At 48.8% G+C, this 19,481-nt stretch overlaps 1 protein-coding gene across 6 annotated transcripts in view; it reads right to left on the bottom strand.

Moving 5' to 3' along the window:
- The window catches only part of Kirrel3 (kirre like nephrin family adhesion molecule 3), a 568,493-nt gene that overhangs the window by 96,492 nt on the left and 452,520 nt on the right, over positions 1-19,481 (bottom strand). For all 6 annotated transcript variants that reach the window (XM_042280619.2, XM_076575954.1, XM_076575955.1 and 3 more), the window contains one exon: positions 3,034-3,183. In XM_042280619.2, coding sequence (XP_042136553.2) covers positions 3,034-3,183 — 150 coding nt within the window. The remainder of the gene's footprint in view (positions 1-3,033; positions 3,184-19,481) is intronic.

Here is a 19,481-nt window from a genome sequence, read left to right as displayed (position 1 = left end):
CTCCAAGGACTGAAATTAAAGGCATCAGCTGCCAACGTCCACCCGTATCCTCTATACGTGCTAACTTCAGTACAAATGGCAGGGCTAAGGAGACTGCTTGGCTCAGTGAGTAAAGTGCTTACTATACAAGAATGAGGGTCTGAGTTCAGGTCCTTAGCACCCCAAAAGTTGGGCATGACAGTATTGGGGTAAGGGGCAGAGACCAGTAGATCTCAGGGGCTTACGGTCCAGGCCATTCAGTCCAGCCAACTGGTGAGCTCCAGGTTCAGTGAGAGAACCTGTCTCAAAAATTAGGTAGAGACTGACTGAAGAAGACACCCAACTTTGACCTTTGGCTTCTTCTATAAACACACACCACACATGTGGTGCTTTGAATGAAAAGTGGCCCTCATAGGCTCATAGCGAGTGGCACTATTAGGTGAGGCCTTGTTGGAGTAAGTGTGGTTTTGTTGGAGGAAGTGTGTCACTGGGGGTGGGCTTTGAGGTTCAAATGCTCAAGCAAGGCCCAGTGCTTCTCTCTCTTCCTGCTGACTGAAGATCCCGATGTAGAACTAACTCTAAGTCACCTCTCCAGCGCCATGACTGTGTGCCACTCTGCCCCAGCCACGATGACAATGGACTAAACCTCTAAACTGTAAGCCAGTCCCAATGAAATACTTTCTTTTATAAGAGTTGCCGTGGTCATGGTATCTCTTCACAGCAATGGAAACCACAAGACAGTGTTATGGGCACACTCACCTGCACACACATGCATATATATGTCATACACACACACACACACACACACACACACACACACACACACAATGGAAAAAGTACCAATGTCAGGGAGTTAGAATAGAGGTGTCCATCTTGGAAGGGAGCAGAGTTTCATGGATTGAGATTAGTTATAATTGCATCATTTTTTTTTCTTATTCTCTTTTTTGTTTGTTTTTTTTCAAGATAGAGTTTCTCTGTGTAGTTTTGGTGCCTGTCCTGGATCTCACTCTGTAGCCCAGGCTGGCCTTGAACTCATAGAGATCTGCCTGCCTCTGCCTCCCGAGTGCTGGGATTAAAGGCATGTGTCACCACCGCCCAGATTTCTTACTCTGTTTATCTTTCAAATAAAAGGGGTGTGTGGAATCTTTTTCTCCCTTTGGATAATCATAGATTCATGAGACATCTGAGAAGTACTGGTCTTCTTAGGAGAACACCTGAGAATGTGTTGACAAACATTTTCCTTCTGGTGTCTCAGTCTTGGTGACCAGAAAGACATTACAGTGTCAACAAGAGACTCATGTCCAGTGCATTGAGGAGGGTGACATGGTTGAAATGGAAGACAGCAGAGGTACAGTATCGGGAAGTCCTGGGACTCTGTTTCCCTGCCTTAAGCACTCAGCAGATCGTTGTTGAATTCAGGTGTATTCTATTCTGTTCCTTCTGACCAGGCAAACAAGCAATATTTATGGAGCCTGTGAGAACCTATCATTATTGTCAGGATGGCATTTCGGGAATGGATGATTAAATACAGGGCAGGTATTTCTCAGGAGCCTGAGCTTATAGGCTCTGCAGGAGAGAGTCCAGGGCCTGCCTTCCTCAGTGACTAGATCAGGCTGGAGTGGAAGCCAGGCCAGGCCATTAGATCAACTTGTCTTCAGCACCCAGCAGGCCCGGATCCTGGATCCCAGAAAACTAGGAACAGAGTTTCAGATCAGAGATGCAGCTACCTATGCCTTGATGACCACTCTGTGATCTGTCCCTAGTGACCTGGGACCTCCACTTGGCCGCTGTCCCTGACCAAAGGTTGAAGATAATCATTGACCAGAAAGTCCAGACAGTCCCCTTCATCAGTCATGGTGTCGGTCCAGGCTCAGAGCTGTCCAGAGCATAAGCAATTCTCATTTGGGAAGGTTATAGCATCCCCCATCTCTCCAGGGTACCAGAGCTGAGCATCTCTGAAGTTGGCTGGTTCCCATAACACTTAAACTTTATGGCAGCACAGTATATTTTGGAGATATTCTTGGGTATTTTTATCTATGCTCAGCTGGGCTGCAGCATTAGGTCCTATGACTGCTATTGACCATTGCTATAATGTTTCAATATACAGTTTTGGCAAGACATAACTCACATTTTAAAATATTAATTTCCCAGCCCCAGTGTTTCTGAGCGCACTTCGATTTTTATTTTCCTGCAGCTGTACAGCATGAACGAGGTGAAGCTACTTACTAGTTGAATGTATATTTCTCATCCATCCCCCATTCCCAGCCATTCCCAGATGGCTGGAGAGTGACACCCAGATCTGTCCTTTTGAATTTCATCATGCATATCAGCCCAGCAGTCAAACCCTTTGCTACCCATCCCAGGGCAGAGTAATGACAGAACAGGCAAGTGACATGAGGATGGCTGCATTCTTTATGCCCTGGGGAAAGCATAGGTTGGCGAGGTGTTTGGATGAGCTTCCGAGGTAGCCATGCAAAACAGTTACCAAATGACATGGCCTGGCACCAACAACCGAGTTGATGTGCCAGTCAGTAGCAGCTGTAGTAGGCCGCCACGGTGCAGCTTGCCTGAGTGGCTGAACAAGGCTGGCAGTTAGTGTAAGCCCTTCCTGTCTTTTCTTCCCATCATGAGAGGAATCCTAGGGGAAGCAGGTTTTCTTGTGAGTTTTCAGTTCACTGGCTGTCTCCTTAGGTGGGAAGCTGGATCATGCCTTGATAAATGAGGATTCATATTGGGCCAAGAAACAGGAGCACATGATGTTTGGAAATCAGACTTCATGGGAATCACATTGGCTTGGGAATGGAGTCTGTGCTAGGTTTAGGACTGACCGACCATCAGAGTAGGGGGTCAGTACACATATAGCCAGAGGCTCCTGAGCTCCTAGGGATCTAGCTCCAGATCTTGCCTGTCTGGAGAGTTGCAGAGCTGGTTGGGGATTTGAGCCCTGAATGACATTGGAGATGGAATATGGGAGTTCTATAGTGAAGCAGATGGGGTGAGGCAGCATGGGCACGGGGCCTTTGTGTATGAGTGGAGGAATCCGGAAGTACTCACTTGAGAGGTCTCTTCCTACACCCAGAGCCAAGCCATCTTTGATCCACAGGACGAAGCCATCGTATTCCGGGATGGCACACAGCAGCGTCACTGGCTGGCCTGACACCACCACTTGGTCCTGGGGTTGCTGGCTGAAGGAGTAGACTTGGCCTGGAGAGGGAGAGGCACAGTGGTCAGTCAGCGTGGGCAACAATCCCTGGATGACTCCTTCCACATTCTAGAAGCAGAGCTAGGCTGTCCCGAGGACTCCAGCCTTGTTCTCATCTTTCCGGGGCTGACTCCAGACTCCAGCCCCTCCATCCAACCCTGATGCTGACTTTGGTGATGAACCTCAGCCACCGTGGGACATGTACCTCCCTTCTTCTTGGGGGACTCCCTCCTAACTCCACTTGCTCAGGAGTGATTATGGATCTAGTTCAACCTGGCAATCCAGGCAATCTGAGTGGCCTTGGCAGGAGCTGGTGGCCATGATGTCTCTGCACAACTTTCTTATTCTATCCTTTTCTGCAGTTGGCTCTTAGAGTCTCCCCCTCGGAAATCACTTGGGAGTCCATGCCTCTCATCCACACCTCAAAGCAAGATGCCACAACCATGGAAGCTATTGGTTCATATTTTATTAAACAAATAGTTTGCTGCACACAGAGATGCCAGACTTCTGTGCTGGGATCTTAAACATCAGCTCATGAATTCTTTCGGTCTGGTCACAGCCTAATCACAGCAGGCACTCTGTCTATGTGGAGCTCGGAGGCTGGCATAAGTAGCGGACAAAGGAGAATAGTGCTGCTGACTCAGTACTCCCAATGCTGGGTGTACTGCCTGGTGAACTGTGCGAACAGCACTATCCCTCAGACAGCTCTGCAGGACTGGGAACTGAGGCATTTGTCAATGGCTATCTGAGGCGGGTTGGGGGCCGTGAACCTGCCTCATTCCAGCTGTGAGTGTTGGTCTCATCTGCTGAGCTAGGCTCCATGCGGCTCCCTAAGCCTTGGCTTGGGGACAGTTACTGAAGAAGGGAGGTAACATGGCGTGTGTTCCTGGGAGGCCACAATTGAGTGGACAGTGGGACCTGACAATCTGAGATGACTGTAGCCATACTTCCCATATTTCCTTCTCCTAGAGACTTCTATTGTTTCAGGGCAGAAAAACAATCACCATTTTATGACGAAGAAATCAGGATCAGAGAGGCACAGCAGTCTACCCAGGGTGACACAGATAATGAATGGCAGAGCCAGGGCGGGATGGGGTCCACTTGAGTTTTGAGCCTCAGTTTTCTCCACCCCATCCCTGAAGAGACAGTTATTCAATGAAGGGAAAGGAGCCTGGAGCCAGCTGCTGCCTCCTTTCCATAGCACCACAGATGACCTGGACTTGGATTGCTGCCCTACACAGGGCCAAACTATGGGCATCGGGGGAGCTGAGGTGCAAAGGGAGGGCATGGGGCCCCTAGAGCAGCAGAGAGTCGGGGCAGCAGGAAGGTCTGGAGTTGGCAGCCTGATGGGATCTTGGCAACGTCTCTGAGGAGTCTTATTAAAAATCAGATTGGCCCGGAATTGTGGGAGTAACACATTTTATTATGATTTGAGCTTTACAAATTAGATTACATAGGAGATTTTAATCAGCTCTGGGTAGTGGGTTTTCCCCCTTACTCTGTATCTTCAAGTTTTCCGTTGTAATTAGACTGTTTCTGGCACCAAGACAAGAAAGAGTGAAAAGATGAGACAGAAGAGGAAGAGGACTGAAGGGAGGAGCCATAAAGTGGGGATCCAGAGAGGGAGGAGGGAGAGTGGGAGGGGGAGGGGGAGGAGAAGAGGCAGAGGAGAAAAAGAGAGAGGAGGTGGGAAAAGGAGGGAGAAGAGAGGAGGGAGAAGGGAGGAGGGGGAAGGGAGAAGTGAGGAGGGGGAGGGAGGAGGGAGAAGGAAGAAAAGGAAAGAGAGAAGAGGAGGGGGAGGGAGGAGGGAGAAGGAGGAGGAGGAGGAAGAGGACAGGGCAAAGGATGGGTTGGGGGAGAAAAGGGAATGGGGAGGAGGAGAAGGGAAAGGAGAGCAGAGGAGAGGAGAAGTAAGAAAGGAGGAGAGGAGGAAGAAGGGAGGAGTGGAGGGGAGGAGGAGAGGAAGAGGAAGAGAGGAAGAGGTGGAGAGGAAGAGAGGAAGAAGAGAAGGAAACCAGGAGGACACCTTTCCTAGGCTTCTATCTCAGCTCTAATCTTTTCTGCCGGAATCTTTTTTTTTTTGCAAGGACAGTGTCAAGGCAGCTGCAGTAGCAGCCAGAGATTGTGTGATCAGAGAGAATTATCAGGTTGTCAGCCAGGGGCTAAGGGGCTGTAATGAGAAAGCCCTAAAGGAAGTGAGGCCCGGGCTTCCAACGTCGCTTCGGCAGGAGGTGCCTGTCTGTCCACCACACCCCATCCTTCTTACGCTTGGTAGAAGGAACAGGAGATCGTTGAAGATTCTTGGGGCATCCATCCCTCAGGGCAAGGGTGAATCCTGGATGGTCATCATGGAAACCAGGCCAGTTGGATGGTAGGGAACACTGGGGGGAGGGGTCAGGGGCAGCACCTGGGAGGTCAACTATGGCTAATCACAAGGCCACACTGGAGGGTTTCTCAGAACCAGGACTTGGAGCATGTATAAGAGCTTCCCAATAACACGTGGAGGGCAAAGCAGGCAAGGCCAGAGAACTGCTTAGGTCCTGTTCTGATGGTGGCCACATGGGGTTTTAGTCATCCACTGTTTACGTTTGGACCCACTTGGATTTTCTGTGGAAAGCATGCTTCTAGGGCGAGAGGGCACATGAGTCTCAAAATCATCCAAAGGATGTGATTTGCAAGTTCTTTGGGGGGAGTGGGGTGGGAGCCGAGTACCCTCAACAACAGTCTTTCTTTCTGGTCCAATTTTAATATTTTCGCACTATGGTCAAGCCACTGCAATTACTTGGTCTCTCGGTGCCAGGTGTGGGACACGGGACCTCCCAAACAGCACAGGCTATGGCCATTGCTCTTAGTTGCCCACTCTAACTAGGTGGTAAAACCAGAATGTTATGAAGACACAGCATACTTAGGTTATAGAGATCAAGCCAGAACCGAAGTGAGAATGTTGTCTTCTGGCTATGTTTCAGAAAGGGTGTTATTCAGGCTGCAGGAGAGAAGGCATTAACGGAACTATCCAGCGGTGAACCCTGAATGGTTGACCTGCCTGGCGAGAGCTGCCCACTGGTACAATAGTGGCACGATGGGTATGGGGTCAACCAACTGCCTTCTGATTGGATTTGAGGCCCCCCTCCAAAGAAGGAAAATGTACCCCATACTGTAAACCCGGTCAAAAGCTCATGGCAAAGGAGGTCAGAGGCTCCAGGAAGGGAACTATTTAAATGGGCAAACTGCCTTCTAAATCTTCATGGTCTGTACACATAGATTTCAGCCTTGCTTTCAATGTTTGTCAGAGAAGCTTCTGTCGTGCACAGGAGGCAGATAATACAGATTCATAACCGGTCAGAGTGTGGAGAATAAGTAACTGTCGAGTGTTCACCCATAAATGAGGTGTAGCTCTATCATCTTCCACCCCCACTCTTCAAGGCTCAGGGAACAGGAAGAGTGGACAGAAAGAACACTAGAGCTGGAGGATGGGGAGGAGAGCTGTGAAATGCTATCTTCTGGACCCGGCATGGCCATTGCCCTCATGAGCTCATTGAGGCTACGGTTACCTGCACAGGACCTGTGCAAGAGCAAGTCAGTAGAATCAGTCAGCATTCCAGCACACAGCACTAATCAGACTCAGTGGATTATGAGAGAGAGGGAGAGAGAGAGAGAGAGAGAGAGAGAGAGAGAGAGAGAGAGAGAGAGAGAGATGGGGGAAATGAAGGTGGGAAGGGGACATGTTGAGGGGTGCCTGGGGAGAGCCAGAGGGGAAAGCTGGGGGGTAGATAGAATCAAGATACGTTTGTATACATATGTGAAATTGTCGAAGAAGTAAAGATATTAAAAAATAAATGAAATTAGTTTTTTCCTTGAAAGCTGAGAGGCTTTTACGGATGGCTCTTAAACTTGGTGGATTGGAAAGCAGCTGAAAGTTGGAGTGCCACAGCAGAGGAAAACGCACGCTCTTTCACCCTCGGCGCAGATCTTGAGGCCTTCCTGGGAGCTCCGTGGGCAAGGCACAGGTGGGGTCATTTCTAGAGAAGCCCCCCCCCCCACCTTGCTCCCTTTTTCCTTGGCCCCTTTCCTTTCCACCCTAGACAAACCAACTTCTTTCTTTCTCTTCCATCCATTTTGACTCCCAGCCTAGGGGATGGCGCCACCTGTACTCAGGGTAGCTAGTCTCTCCTTAATCTCAGCAAACTCCCACATGGTCTGCTTTACCAACTTCTCACCATCTACTCAGTCCATCACATGGTCACCAAGATCAACTATTGCGCCGGTTTCCCCAAATCTTAGTTACTATCCACCCGATGCTGGGAAAACAGATGAGACCCGCAGTGTATCTCTTGAAGGACAGAAGCACAGCCACCTCTCTGTCCTAGTGCCTGGCATAGCCTGTGAACATCAAGTGTCCCTCTGTTAAATGCTTGTAGTTTGTCAGCTCTGGTTTGTTTCCTGAGTTCTGTGTTCACCGTGGGAAAGCAGCTGTTGCATTATAAACTACGGACTGGGCAGATGTTGTGCTGAGCACGCTACACAGAGGGAGAAAGGTTAGAGACAAAGCAAGGAAGGCTGGAGTCACAAGGGATCAGCTTCACAGGAGAGAAAAACCACTGAGCTATTTATGTGAACTGGATGGCAGGCTTGTGGGGCCGAATGCACACGAGGCTCTGAGATGCATGGCAGCCATCATAACCACACTTTACAGGTGAACTGAGTGCTGTAGTGTGGTTCTTAAACATCTCCAGGAGGCCCAGCTTGATGCTTTTGAAAGGTGGTAGTGGCACCATGAGAGGTGGAGCCTCATGGGAGGTCTTTAGGTCATTGGTTTTGTGTGCATGTGTGTTTGTGTGCTCGTGTGTGTGTTTGTGTGTGTGTGTGTGTGTGTGTGTGTGTGTGTGTGTGTGTGTGAGTGCTCGTGCCACGGTGCATGTGTGGATGCCAGAGGCCCACCACCGATGCCAGTCTTCACTTCTACCAGGTTTGAGAGACGACTCCCTTATCGTTCACACTGTGGACTCCAGACGAGCTGGCGCCTGAGCTTCCAGGCATTTTTCTGTCTCCCCCTCCCATCTTGCCATAGGAACAATGCAGATGTGTCCTACAGAGCCTGTCTTCATAGGGATTTGAGGATTCAAACTTAGGTCTTAATGCTTAAGTGACAAGTGCTTTTCTCACGGAGACATCCCCTCAGCCTGGGGGTGTGTTCATGGAGGGAATTGTGGGGCCCTAATTCTCTCTCTCTTGTTTCCCAGCTTGAAGTGAGTAGTTTTGTTTTGCATTGACCTAGAGGCCACAGAACACCCTGACCAAGCCCCGGAGCCCTCTAAACCATGAGCCAAAACAGCCCTTTTGTTTTCATAAATTGATTGTCTTGGGCGTCTTCTGTATGTCAGAAAGCTGCTGATCATGCAGAGGCTCACCCAAAGGAAGGGGTTTGCCCAAGTTCACAACTTTGCACAGCTACCCCAGGTAAACGCAGACTGGAGAATCTGTGCAACCCTGTTCTTTTAGCCCTGCTTCACTGTGGCTGTTGAGCAGAGCGTCTGCACCCAGTTCGAATTCTCCGTCCAGTACTCATGCCGCCTACCAGATCACCCAAGGCCCGGAGCCTTTTGGACTGCAGGGATTCCCTTGGGGTTTCCCTGACTCCATGTCACCTCCTCCCATGGTGCATGGACACGTGGCATGCTTGGGAGTACAGAACTGGCCTCTGGGACTCCCTTCTTCAGCTGAACCTTTTCCGTTATCCTTATTAACCAACTTGAGTTTTTCTTCCTTTTGGGGCGGGGTCTTGTTACATAGTTCATATGACTCCTGAACTTGCAATCCTCCTGCATCGGTCTCCTGAGTGCTCGAATAGCAGGTACGTGTCATCACTCCAGTTTGGGCTTTAAACAAATTCTCGTTTCTATAGAATGTCTTTCCCACTTCCTTTGGTGTCATGCAACTTCCCTGGATCTTCTTTCTTCCTACACAAGCCCAGGCCCCATTCTGCTCTGAGGGCCACCTGGGAGCTCTGGAAGGGACGGGGCTGCATGTCCTCTTAGGCTCTAGAGTCTCTGGTGCTGTGGTCTCTCTGGGTGAGGAGCAGATAAAAAGATGGCCAGTGTCTCCAGGCCCATGCTGACTGGGGTCCTCCCATGCTGCGTTTGGAGACAACATGGTCGTCATGGATCTCTGCCACACACAGCTGCCAGTCCCAAGTCTTCTGGTCTTTCAGTGTCTTAACTCCATTGTCACTCACAGGAAAAGGTCTTTGCTTTTAGCTTTCCTGGTAGTAGAAAGCAGAACATGGACCAGGACACAGGGGTTGGGATCAACAGCTGGCACAGTCCAGGAGATCAAGCCCGGGTGCACACTCTGCCGTGAGCCTGGTCAGAATTGGAGGCTATACACCTGCCTCCTGCTGCAGACCCCTCATGCTTGGAGCCCAGCTTGGAGGCTCAGGGGTGTATTATCAGTTTCCTCTTTTTTCTTTTCTTTTCTTTTCTTTTCTTTTCTTTTCTTTTCTTTTCTTTTCTTTTCTTTTTCTTTTTCATTATCAGGCTGGCCAGTTTGGCCTGCCTTGCCAGGCAGAGGGCTGAGAGAATATAGCCATTGGCTGTCAGTGTCCTAGACAGAAAGTTGGTGAGCCTGGAAAGCTTGCTCTTGCTGTTAGAGCCTATGATCTGCAGACGTATATGCATGGCCAGCAGCATGCCTGTGGGTGGTGGCAATCAACTAAAATCCTGCCTTCTCCTCTCTCAAAACTCAAGACCTCTGTTGGGATTTACTGAGAGTTCCTGGATGGCCACTTTAGAGTATAAAGGGTCAAGCAACCATCTCAGAGAGGTCATATAAAGTTTGTGTGGAGTTTAAAAAAATCCCCGTTTCTAGGGGCTGGTGAGCTGGCTCAGGGACTAAAGGGGCTTGCTGTGAAAACCGAACGACCTGAACTCGATGCAAAGAGCCTCTAGAAAGGTGGAAAGAATTTACTCCACAAAGTTGTCCTCCAACCTCCTTGTGTGTACCATTATTACACACACACACACACACACACACACACACACACACACACACACACTGATAATATATACAATAGAGGGCCTGTTTAAGATGGGAGTTGGAGGCACAGAGAAGCTTCCTGGAGTGTGTGGTGACGGGGGATGCAGAGAAGGACAAACTCCTTCTGGGACATGAAGAACCATATCAAACACATGATGGGTGAGGTCCCCGGCCACCTCCCAGAGTACCTGAATATTGTCACCTTCCAGGGCCCAAGTCCTGCCCAGTAGAAAGGACATAGCTGCAATCTGGCCCTAGAAGGAACTCTACCCTCTTACTACCTATATAATTGGGCACGCCCCTTACCTTCCCTGACCCTCACTTTCCTGGTGTCCCCAGAAGGGAGGACAGTAATGAGAGTGCTGTGAAGACACAGGCCTTGTACATAAGCCATCCTGTATGCACAGTGTTCCATAAAGGGCTCTTGTCACTCCATCCACACATCCGTGAGCCCAGGACTGTGTGAACCAGCTCCCAAGCAGCTCATGCCGTGAGTGAGCCAAGAATGGTACTCGTATAGCTCTGATGTTGAGCCCCATTAGAAATCTGCAGGTAGAGACCAGAGCTGGGCCCTCCTGGTTCTTCCAGAGCATCCCTTCCTGGCCAGCCTTGGAGGCTCCCAGAGCACCTGGCCAGCAGCACAGAAAGGGCTCCAGTGTGGCTATCTGCTCTTATTAGTGACCATTTGGAGGAAGCTTAAGAATACTCATTCCAGGGACAGTTATTGCCCGTTTTCTCTCAGCTCAGAGCACATAGTAAATTGCCTCTTATGAGATTAAAGAAAGCTGTCCTTGTCAGGAGAAGCAAGCAAGGGGGAAGGAAGAGCAGGATCCAGTGGCTCCTGGTGACACCAGAACAGTACCTGGAGACACAGGGAAGGGACCTGTCAGTACTTGTGCAGAATGCCAGTTGTGATCTCCACAGATTCAGGTGGTGGGAATGCACTAGCCACTGATTGACAGACAAGAAATCCAATTTTTATAGAGGACTTAAGTGGGCGACAGTGACTATAGCAGCCTCAGGGCCTGAGGTAGGGGCAGGAGCCACCTCAGCTGGGTGGGGGTAGGGCAAGGGACTGTGTTTCCTGCTGGCTGTGGGCTTAGAGCCTGGAGAAAGCATAGGTGTGTGCCTGGAGCTGGAATAAGAAGCTACACAGAATCAGTGCCCAAAGTGAGAAATAAAGAAGGCGCCACAGGGGGCTGGATTCTGCAGTGGTCTGCAGGGCAAGCCAGATGAGGGCAGGGAGGGGGTGTCTCCTGGATAGTTGAACAGTAAGCAAAGTTTGGAGGTCAGGATATGGCCAGGGAGTGATAGCGCCAGGCTGTTATCTCCTTACAGCCGGGACATTGTACTGGGGAAACTGTTTAGTTTCTCGAGCCCTAGTTTCTGTGTTGGAAACTTGTAGAGTTGTTTGAGAGGACAGAACAGGACATTGGGTCTAAAGGATGCAGAACCTTTCCTACCTTCTTTAATGACAGCTATCACTCTCAGTTTGAACTGGTGTGTGGAGTATGTATGGAAGAAAATAATCAGGAGGGGACACTAACCCAGACCCCCCCCCCACAGAGACAGAGACAGAGACAGACAGAGACAGAGAGACACACAGAGAAAGACAGAGACAGAGAGACACACAAACAGAGACAGAGACAGACACAGAGAGAGACAGATACAGAGAGACAGAGAGACAGAGAGAGACAGAGAGACAGACACATACACAGAAAGAGGGGGACACACCCAGAGACAGAGAGAGAGTGTTGGGGCGAGACTAGGAGATAGGGGAGGGGCTGAGGGGGGCTGACTTCACCAGCCCTCAAATTTGTGCTGAAATGCTTGTGCTTAATGAGAAGCCATCAGAGCTTTGGGACCCATTTTCTCAGGTTCCCATTTTAGGAAGATCACAAGATGATGGTGGGGAGGACAGATGGAGAAGGATCATCCAAAGACAGGAAGACGGATCAGGAAGATTGTGCTGTCATAAGGGCTCAGCTAAAGCTGTATTGGTAGAAAGAAGAAAATGGGTTTAACATCCACTTGGAGGTAGGATTGATAGCATTTGGGGGCAGTGATAGAGGCTATTGCTATCAGGAATGGTGGAGCCTCTTGTTGTCTTTGGAAGTGAAGCTGGTCTGAGGTGAGTCAGCCTCATGGTAAGCATGTTGATGGGGAGGGCTCTGAATCACTCAAGGAAGGTATGTTGGGTGTAGTTGGGTCAATGGGTCTGGAAGGGAGAAGAAGGTGCAAAATGATTCACATTTACTGAGCACGTACTTTGGCCCAGGTAATGTACATGCATGTGTGTGTGAGCATGTGCATGTGTGTGTGTGCGTGTGTGTGTGTGTGTGTGTGTGTGTGTGTGTGTGTGTGTGTAGGCATGTGGGGGCCAGAGGGTGACATCAGATATCTTTCTCCCCACCTTATTTTTGAGACAGCACTCACTAGGGCCTGGGGCTTGCTGAGGAGGCGAGGCTGGCTGGCCATGGAGCCCCAGAGATCCTCCTGTCCCTACCTCCCAGTGCTAGGACTGTAAGTGCACGCCGTCGGGCCTGGAGTTTTACAGAGATCTTGGGGATTGAACTCAGAGTTCACACTTGCATGAGAGGCTATCTCTCAAACTCTCCTTGCCGTTATTTCTTCAAAATTTATTTTTAGCGAGCATACAAAACAATGGGTTTCATTATCACACACAAACACACACACACACACACACACACACACACACACACACACACACACACACACACACACACACCCCTCATAATCATAATCATGCCTCCACTACCATCTCTTCTCAACTCCTCCTGTTAGTCTCCCCTCCTCTGGAAAGTAGAAAGAGTTCTTTCTACTTTCATGTCTTACATAGTATTTGGTGCGGACTGAGAATTCATCTCCAAATATGAGACGTCATATATGTTGGTGTGACTAAGTGGGTCAAGGTTCATCTAGTCAGGGCATGCTGGGACCAGCTGTCGGGAATCAGGTATTTAACTCTGGTTAAGGTTCGTACAGGCTTTGAGTTCTGCTCTAATAGCAAGAGGTCATCTAGGTTCATCTTCCTTGGGAGAAAGAGAAACTGGGAGAACTTAGTTGGAGACAGGACCTTTCCCCTACTGTTCCTTCCCTGTGACCTTTGCTGGGAAGGAGATTTGAAGACACTTCCAGCTCCAACATCATCAGTTGCAGCCACCAGAAGCTTGGTTCTAATGCACAAGTGAGGAGAAGTTTGTCAGTGTCATGCATGTTCCAGAAAGGACATGAGGATTTTGTTTGGGTATACACGGGAGTGCCCACTGTTTTTCCCAGGAGTGTTTACTCCTCCTCCATCCTCTAATTCCTTGCAGGAGTTAGGGCATCACAGATGGCTTGTGACTCTGACCACCTCACACCCCTGTTCTCAGGACACAATCTGCCAAGGTTGTCCTGGACACTATGAGTCTCTAATGAAGAGCAATGGGGCTGACCAAGGCAGGGTGAGTCCAAAGTCGCTATAAATCCTGTGCCTGCTGATTATCAGAGTTGCAGCTCCAGCCAGAGCCTGCCCTGTGCTCATTAGCAGCAGGAGGGGGACTCCTCCATCGATCCAGCAGAGGCCTGGGTGCCAAGAAGATGCTGATAAGTGCTGCAGCAAATGAGGGTCCTCTGTGCCTGTGAAGGAGCCCATCCATCCCTGTCTGAGGTCACCCATAGAGGATGAGGATGGGCAGAATGGTACAGGTCTGTAGTGACAGTGGGAAGTGTGGAAGGGAGACGTTCTGGCCACGAAGCAGGATCCTGGATGGTATTCAGACCTGCTACTTGGCCATGGGTTTCAGGCTGGGTTCCTCTGTCTGCATCTTGGATTTTTGTGACTTCAAACGTGGAAGAGTGGTGGGCAATAGGAAAGTGGTGCTAAGAAGCAGGGCAAGGGTTGTGTTTGTACCCCAGATGGGGATGTAGGCCTCGGCCATGGGCAGAAAGTACATTCATAGTTGCCTCTTACAGAGCATCAGTTTGGGTACCACTGGGCTCAGGTTGAAACTGGGCCGCATATTAGCCTACCCTGTGATGCTTAGCATCTTTCACTCTTTGTGAAGGTCACAGGATGAACACATAAAGCTGTATCCTATGCTTGCCCTGAGGACCCTGCTTTGCCACTTCTTAGTTGTGTGCTTTTGGAACTGCCTCTGCCCTCCCTGAAGCTCAGGTTGATCACCTGTAAGATGCAGAAACTAGACCACTAGATAATCAACCCCGTTCAGGCCCCTTCTTCCAAACCCTGATGCGGCACGCTCTAACTTACCCAAACTTCTACTTTTGCAAGCCCAAAGGATGAAAATAATAAAACCTGAGGCACAAGGAAGTCAAAGGCATCCCTCAGGGACTCTTGGTCTGTTCCGGGGAAGATCTGTGTTCTAAATATGATCTTTTTAAAACAAGCATCTTAAAGTAATCATTTTATAGTGCTGTAGGCCTTGCCAGTCAGAATGATTTTAAAACTTTTATGTACGGAAGAATTATCCACGGAGCTAATTAGAAATATAGTTTCCTGGACTCAAGTTTAGTGAGGTTGAGATGGTAGATTCGCACGGTGTCAAGGAGCCTGTGTCTACCAGTTTCTAACAGTTGGGGGACCACAGCTGGGGGGCACCCATATACATAAACAACACTGACCTCAGGGTATGCCCTCTTTCTAGATTCCCAAGATTACCGAAGTCTTGGCCAGCTACTGTCTCCCTCTGAATGTGCCTTGTTTGCCCCAAACTAAACAGAGAAGGCATTGGACAAAGTCAACCGGTTTTCACACACCTTAAACAATTTATGCAATCATATTATTCACGAAATGTCATGTGGTTCTGCAAAGGTAGGGCTAGAGAACCAAGTCCTGCCCTCGGCCCTGCATGGGATCCCAAGGTCTCTGTGTGCAATGCTCAAGGGCTCAGAAGGCCTGGTTCAGTCTAGATTATCTGCAGGGGTTCCATGAAGGGCAGCTTGGCTCTGTCCCACTGTAGGAACGTAAGCCTAGCACCTTGGATACTGTGTGGCTGGGGCAGGCTGGTGTTAAGTACGAAGTGCTTTTGTCTCTCTGCACTAACCTTACACTGAGAACCACAGCTCAAGTCTGGCACTTCCCGAGATGACTTCTTGAGCTGTTCCCAGCTGCAAGTAAACCATTCTAGTACATGTCCTCAGTTCCTCTTGGAGACTAATACGATCAACTTTAAATTAAAAAAAAAAAAAAAGACACTATTCAGTGTGTGTGTGTGTGTGTGTGTGTGTGTGTGTGTGTGTGTGTGTGTGTGTGTGTGATATGGGAAGTGGGAAGCGGTTCTCCCCTCTAACCATGTGAGTCCCAGGAATTAAACTCTGATAGTCAGGCTTGGCAGCAGGCACCCTTACCCACCGAACAATCTTGCTCCCCCTGAATACAACCAACTCTTTGTAGTTTTTGTTAGTGGAGATGAGCAAGGGTGGGAATAATCCACATGATGCACAACCCGAGCTAATGAACTTACTTTCACTTTGGAATGCATTTTGGTATTCTTGTGTGAATGTGAATGTATTTGATTTTCTGGGAATTTTTAATATATATACATATATTAATATGTATGTATATATTTTAAAAAACCAGACTCACAATCTCATGATGGGGCTTCCTCCCTGTCTCCTCCTCAGCTGGGTGGAAAGCATCACTTCTGTACTAGTCCAAAGTTAGTGTCAGCCACACTCTCTTTGCCATGTCTCTGGCTCACACCTTCCCTAGGAGAGACTGGGGATATTAACTGATTCTGCCTTTAAAGGACTTTCATTCCCTTTGGGCCTCATGCAAATAAGAACAGAACAAGAAGCTGTGAAATGTTAGCAGAGGACTTCATTAAGCAATCTTGGTGATAGCATTTGCCAGGAATGGGGACAATTTGCCAACAGATAATTGAGAGCTGACTATATATGTGTCCTAATTAAAAAAGTGATTCTTCTCACTGCCCTGGGATTCTGGGCCCAGTCTTCTGGTTGGCTTAGGATATTAGCCACAGCTAACTTTTGTATACACTTTATGCTTCACAGAGCACTTCCCATATATTATCTTACTTAAGCCATCCTTTCAGTACCCCATGGAGAAGGATCGCTCACCAGCCTCCCAAGTAGAGACTTGCGTGGCTGAGGCTCAAAGCCAACTGTCCCGCTGTGGTGATGCCCAACCAATTCAGTCTTCTTTCCTCTCACTCTGACTTTTTCTTTTGTCATCGTCAAAGATACAACCTCAAGAGGTTTTTTCTTATTTGTTTCCACCCAAGGAGGCACCAGCCAAGAAAACACAGCTAACTTGTAATGGCTCTCCTTGTCTTTTAAAAGTTCGATGTAAGCATGTGTACAGCGGAGAAGTTTTATGTTAACAGCATTTAGGAAAAAGGAGAGGTGATGTTCAGGCTTCTGGGGGTACATGTCAGAAAAAGGAAAGGGGATGTTCAGACTTCTGGGGGTTAGAGTTGGGTTCTTCCTTGCAGGGAGGCTTACGCTAGGTCACTGAGTCTGATGTCTCAGAAGACAGGTTGACCAGATGGAGATGGAATGGGTAGAGACAGAACTCCTAGGATACAGGAACAGGCCCACCTCCAGGCTGGCCATTTCCATTGCAATCCTGAGACATAAAGCCCTTTCTATTTCATAGATGAGGAACCGAATTCAGAGGGGGTAAGTAACTGGCCCAAGGTCATTGATGATGGATAGTGGGACTAGGTTTTGAATTCTTTCATTCCAATACTGGCTTTTGTTTACACAGCTGTACTGAGTGCAAAGGGAGTTTCATCCCTGGCTTTCCTCTGTAGAGGGCAGAGACTGAATACAGTGCCCTCTAACTGCTCCAGCTGTGTTCTAAGAACAGATGTGACAATGATAGGCCATCTGCTTTATACCTTCCACGTATAGTCCCTGCCCAACTCTAGATCAGGGTAATACTCCCATGTGCCCTTAGGGCTGAGGTGAGCCTCATAAACATTAATTTAGGATGAAAGTTCTCTGCACCCAGGATAAGGCATGACTATTAAATATTTCTCTTTGTGTGTATGTGTGCCTGTCTAGAGGCCAACATTCAAACTCCTTGTTTATTTGAGAGCATCACTCATAGACCTGGAGCTCTCAATGGTTAGTAGCTTTCCTGTGTCCACCTTCCCAGTACTTGGATTACAAGTGTTTGATACCATGCCTGGCTTTTTGATATGTGTTTTCAAAATCAAACTCAGGTCCTTATGATTGCATGGCAAGCACTTTTCTAATTGACCAAGTTATCTTCCTCTCTCTCTCTCTCTCTCTCTCCCTCTCCCTCTCCCTCTCCCTCTCCCTCTCCTTCTCCTTCTCCTTCTCCCTCTCCCTCTCTCTCTGTGTCTGTCCCTTTCAATAGGATCTCATTATGTAGCCCAGACTGTCCTTGAACTAATAACATTCTTGCTTCTGATTTCTAAGTACTGGGATTACAGGCATGCTCCATCATGCTTGGCTTGGAATGGTGACTTCCACTCTCCTCCTTGGCACATCCTTAGATGTAGAAGCTGATCCTCTACAACAGCTTCCTCAGCTCAGGCCTGGTTTGGTGACTGATGACTTCCATTCCCTGCACGGCTGGAGCTGTGGGCCTTTGCAATTGCTACTGCAGTGCCGTGATGCTTATTTGTTGTGGGATAACCCAGGGAGGCAGACTGGTGCCTACCAGAACCCTTCTGCTGGGGCATGGGATCAGGGGCAGCTGTTGGCTGCCATCTTGGGAGAGTGGTCCATGCCTGCCTGCCTTTTAGGACATCTCTATTTTCCAGCTGGAAGGCCTCTGGAGATGCTTATGGCTCCTATAATAGCAAAGTTACTCATGGCTTCACTGGAGAGAGCAGAGCAGCTTTGAAACCTCCTCCCCTAAACACAGCAATATTTGGTAACAGTTGGCGTCTTGGGGAGAGAATTCATGTCTGTAATTAGTTACTGTATATCACCGTGAGTACTCTGCTCAGGATTTACTGGGCAAATAGCATTTAACTGCACAATAACTACAGGTCCTTGCTGCTTATTGGGTAATTTACTAAGGCTGGGAGAATGGGGCAGGAGGGATGCTGAATAGGAGGTATTGTAACCCCTTGAATCAAACTTTATGAGTTCAGGTTTGGCAGAGAGGAGGCTGCTCTTCGCCAGCTCCCCTTGCTTTGTTTTGCAGGGTTGGTGGCAGATTGCTTCCTTTCTTTTATTCATTGCAGAAGGACAGGTCTGAGACTGGGCTGTGGGACTGCCCAGGGCCACCTAAGGTTATGGAGGGGTCTTTTGATTGAGAGGGTCTTTGGCCAGAGTCCGCTGCAGAAACCTAGGCTATGCATCCAGCCTGTCATTGACTCCCTCCATGGGGCCCCTTTCTGTATCTGGGCCAGTGGGTGGGGAGGGCAGGGAGCCGTCCTTGGCTGGCAGCATCAACATAATCTCAGTTCTCTCTTCTCTCACAAGTATGCGTGTTGCTTGGGAAGCAGCCATCTCTGGACCTTGGATGGTGTTCCCAGCCCTAATCTGCTTGAGCAAAGTCTGTCTTTGTTTGGCCATGCACTGTCTAAACTCCTGTAACCTATTTAGGCCACGGAGAGGGGAAGAGACACAATAATGAAAAACCCAACGTGCAACATTGCCTTACGCAATCTAATAAATTACTCCATAGCTGGCTGCCAGCTCAGACTAAGCCCAATATTGCCTGCAGTAATTATTTGGATCAAATGCAGTTTATCTGCTTCATATTTGTGCTTCTGTGCTCAGTGGTAACTTATAAATGTCATTGTGGTGTTTATTCGTTATAATGAAACTTAATGGCATTGGAAGCTAGGAGCAGAGTTGGTGGGGCGGCAGGTTTAAAACAGTTTCTTCATCTCTGGAGAAGGAATGAGCCAAGATAACACGACAGTGCCCTATAGAGAAGAGATTTGCAGAAGCATTGTGTCCTTGTACCGTGTGGTGGACGAGAGGGAGCCAGGAGCTCTGAGCTGGCACCAAAAGTCATTTGATTTTGCCTCTGGGGACATCTATCAGGAGCGGGTAAGACTTGGCTTGTAGCTAACCTAGCACTCTCCCATCTGTTGTCTTCTGAAGGCTTTTGCGTTGTGGGAGGTATTCAGTTTCCACACACCCAGTAGCCACTCTAGATAGGTGAGACCCATTGCCCAGGGTCTTGGAAAGCTGAGGGTGTGAATTGGGATGGAAATTAGAGGCCCAAATGGCTGCGCTGTAGAGGACAGATAGTCACGGGAGGCCTGGCAGAGGAGGAGGAAGAGGAGGA

The sequence above is a fragment of the Peromyscus maniculatus genome, chromosome 7 (assembly GCF_049852395.1).
Source record: "Peromyscus maniculatus bairdii isolate BWxNUB_F1_BW_parent chromosome 7, HU_Pman_BW_mat_3.1, whole genome shotgun sequence".
Lineage (NCBI taxonomy): Eukaryota > Metazoa > Chordata > Mammalia > Rodentia > Cricetidae > Peromyscus > Peromyscus maniculatus.
The sequence above is the reverse complement of the archived record's forward strand: the minus strand, read 5'-3'. Positions and strand labels throughout refer to the sequence as shown.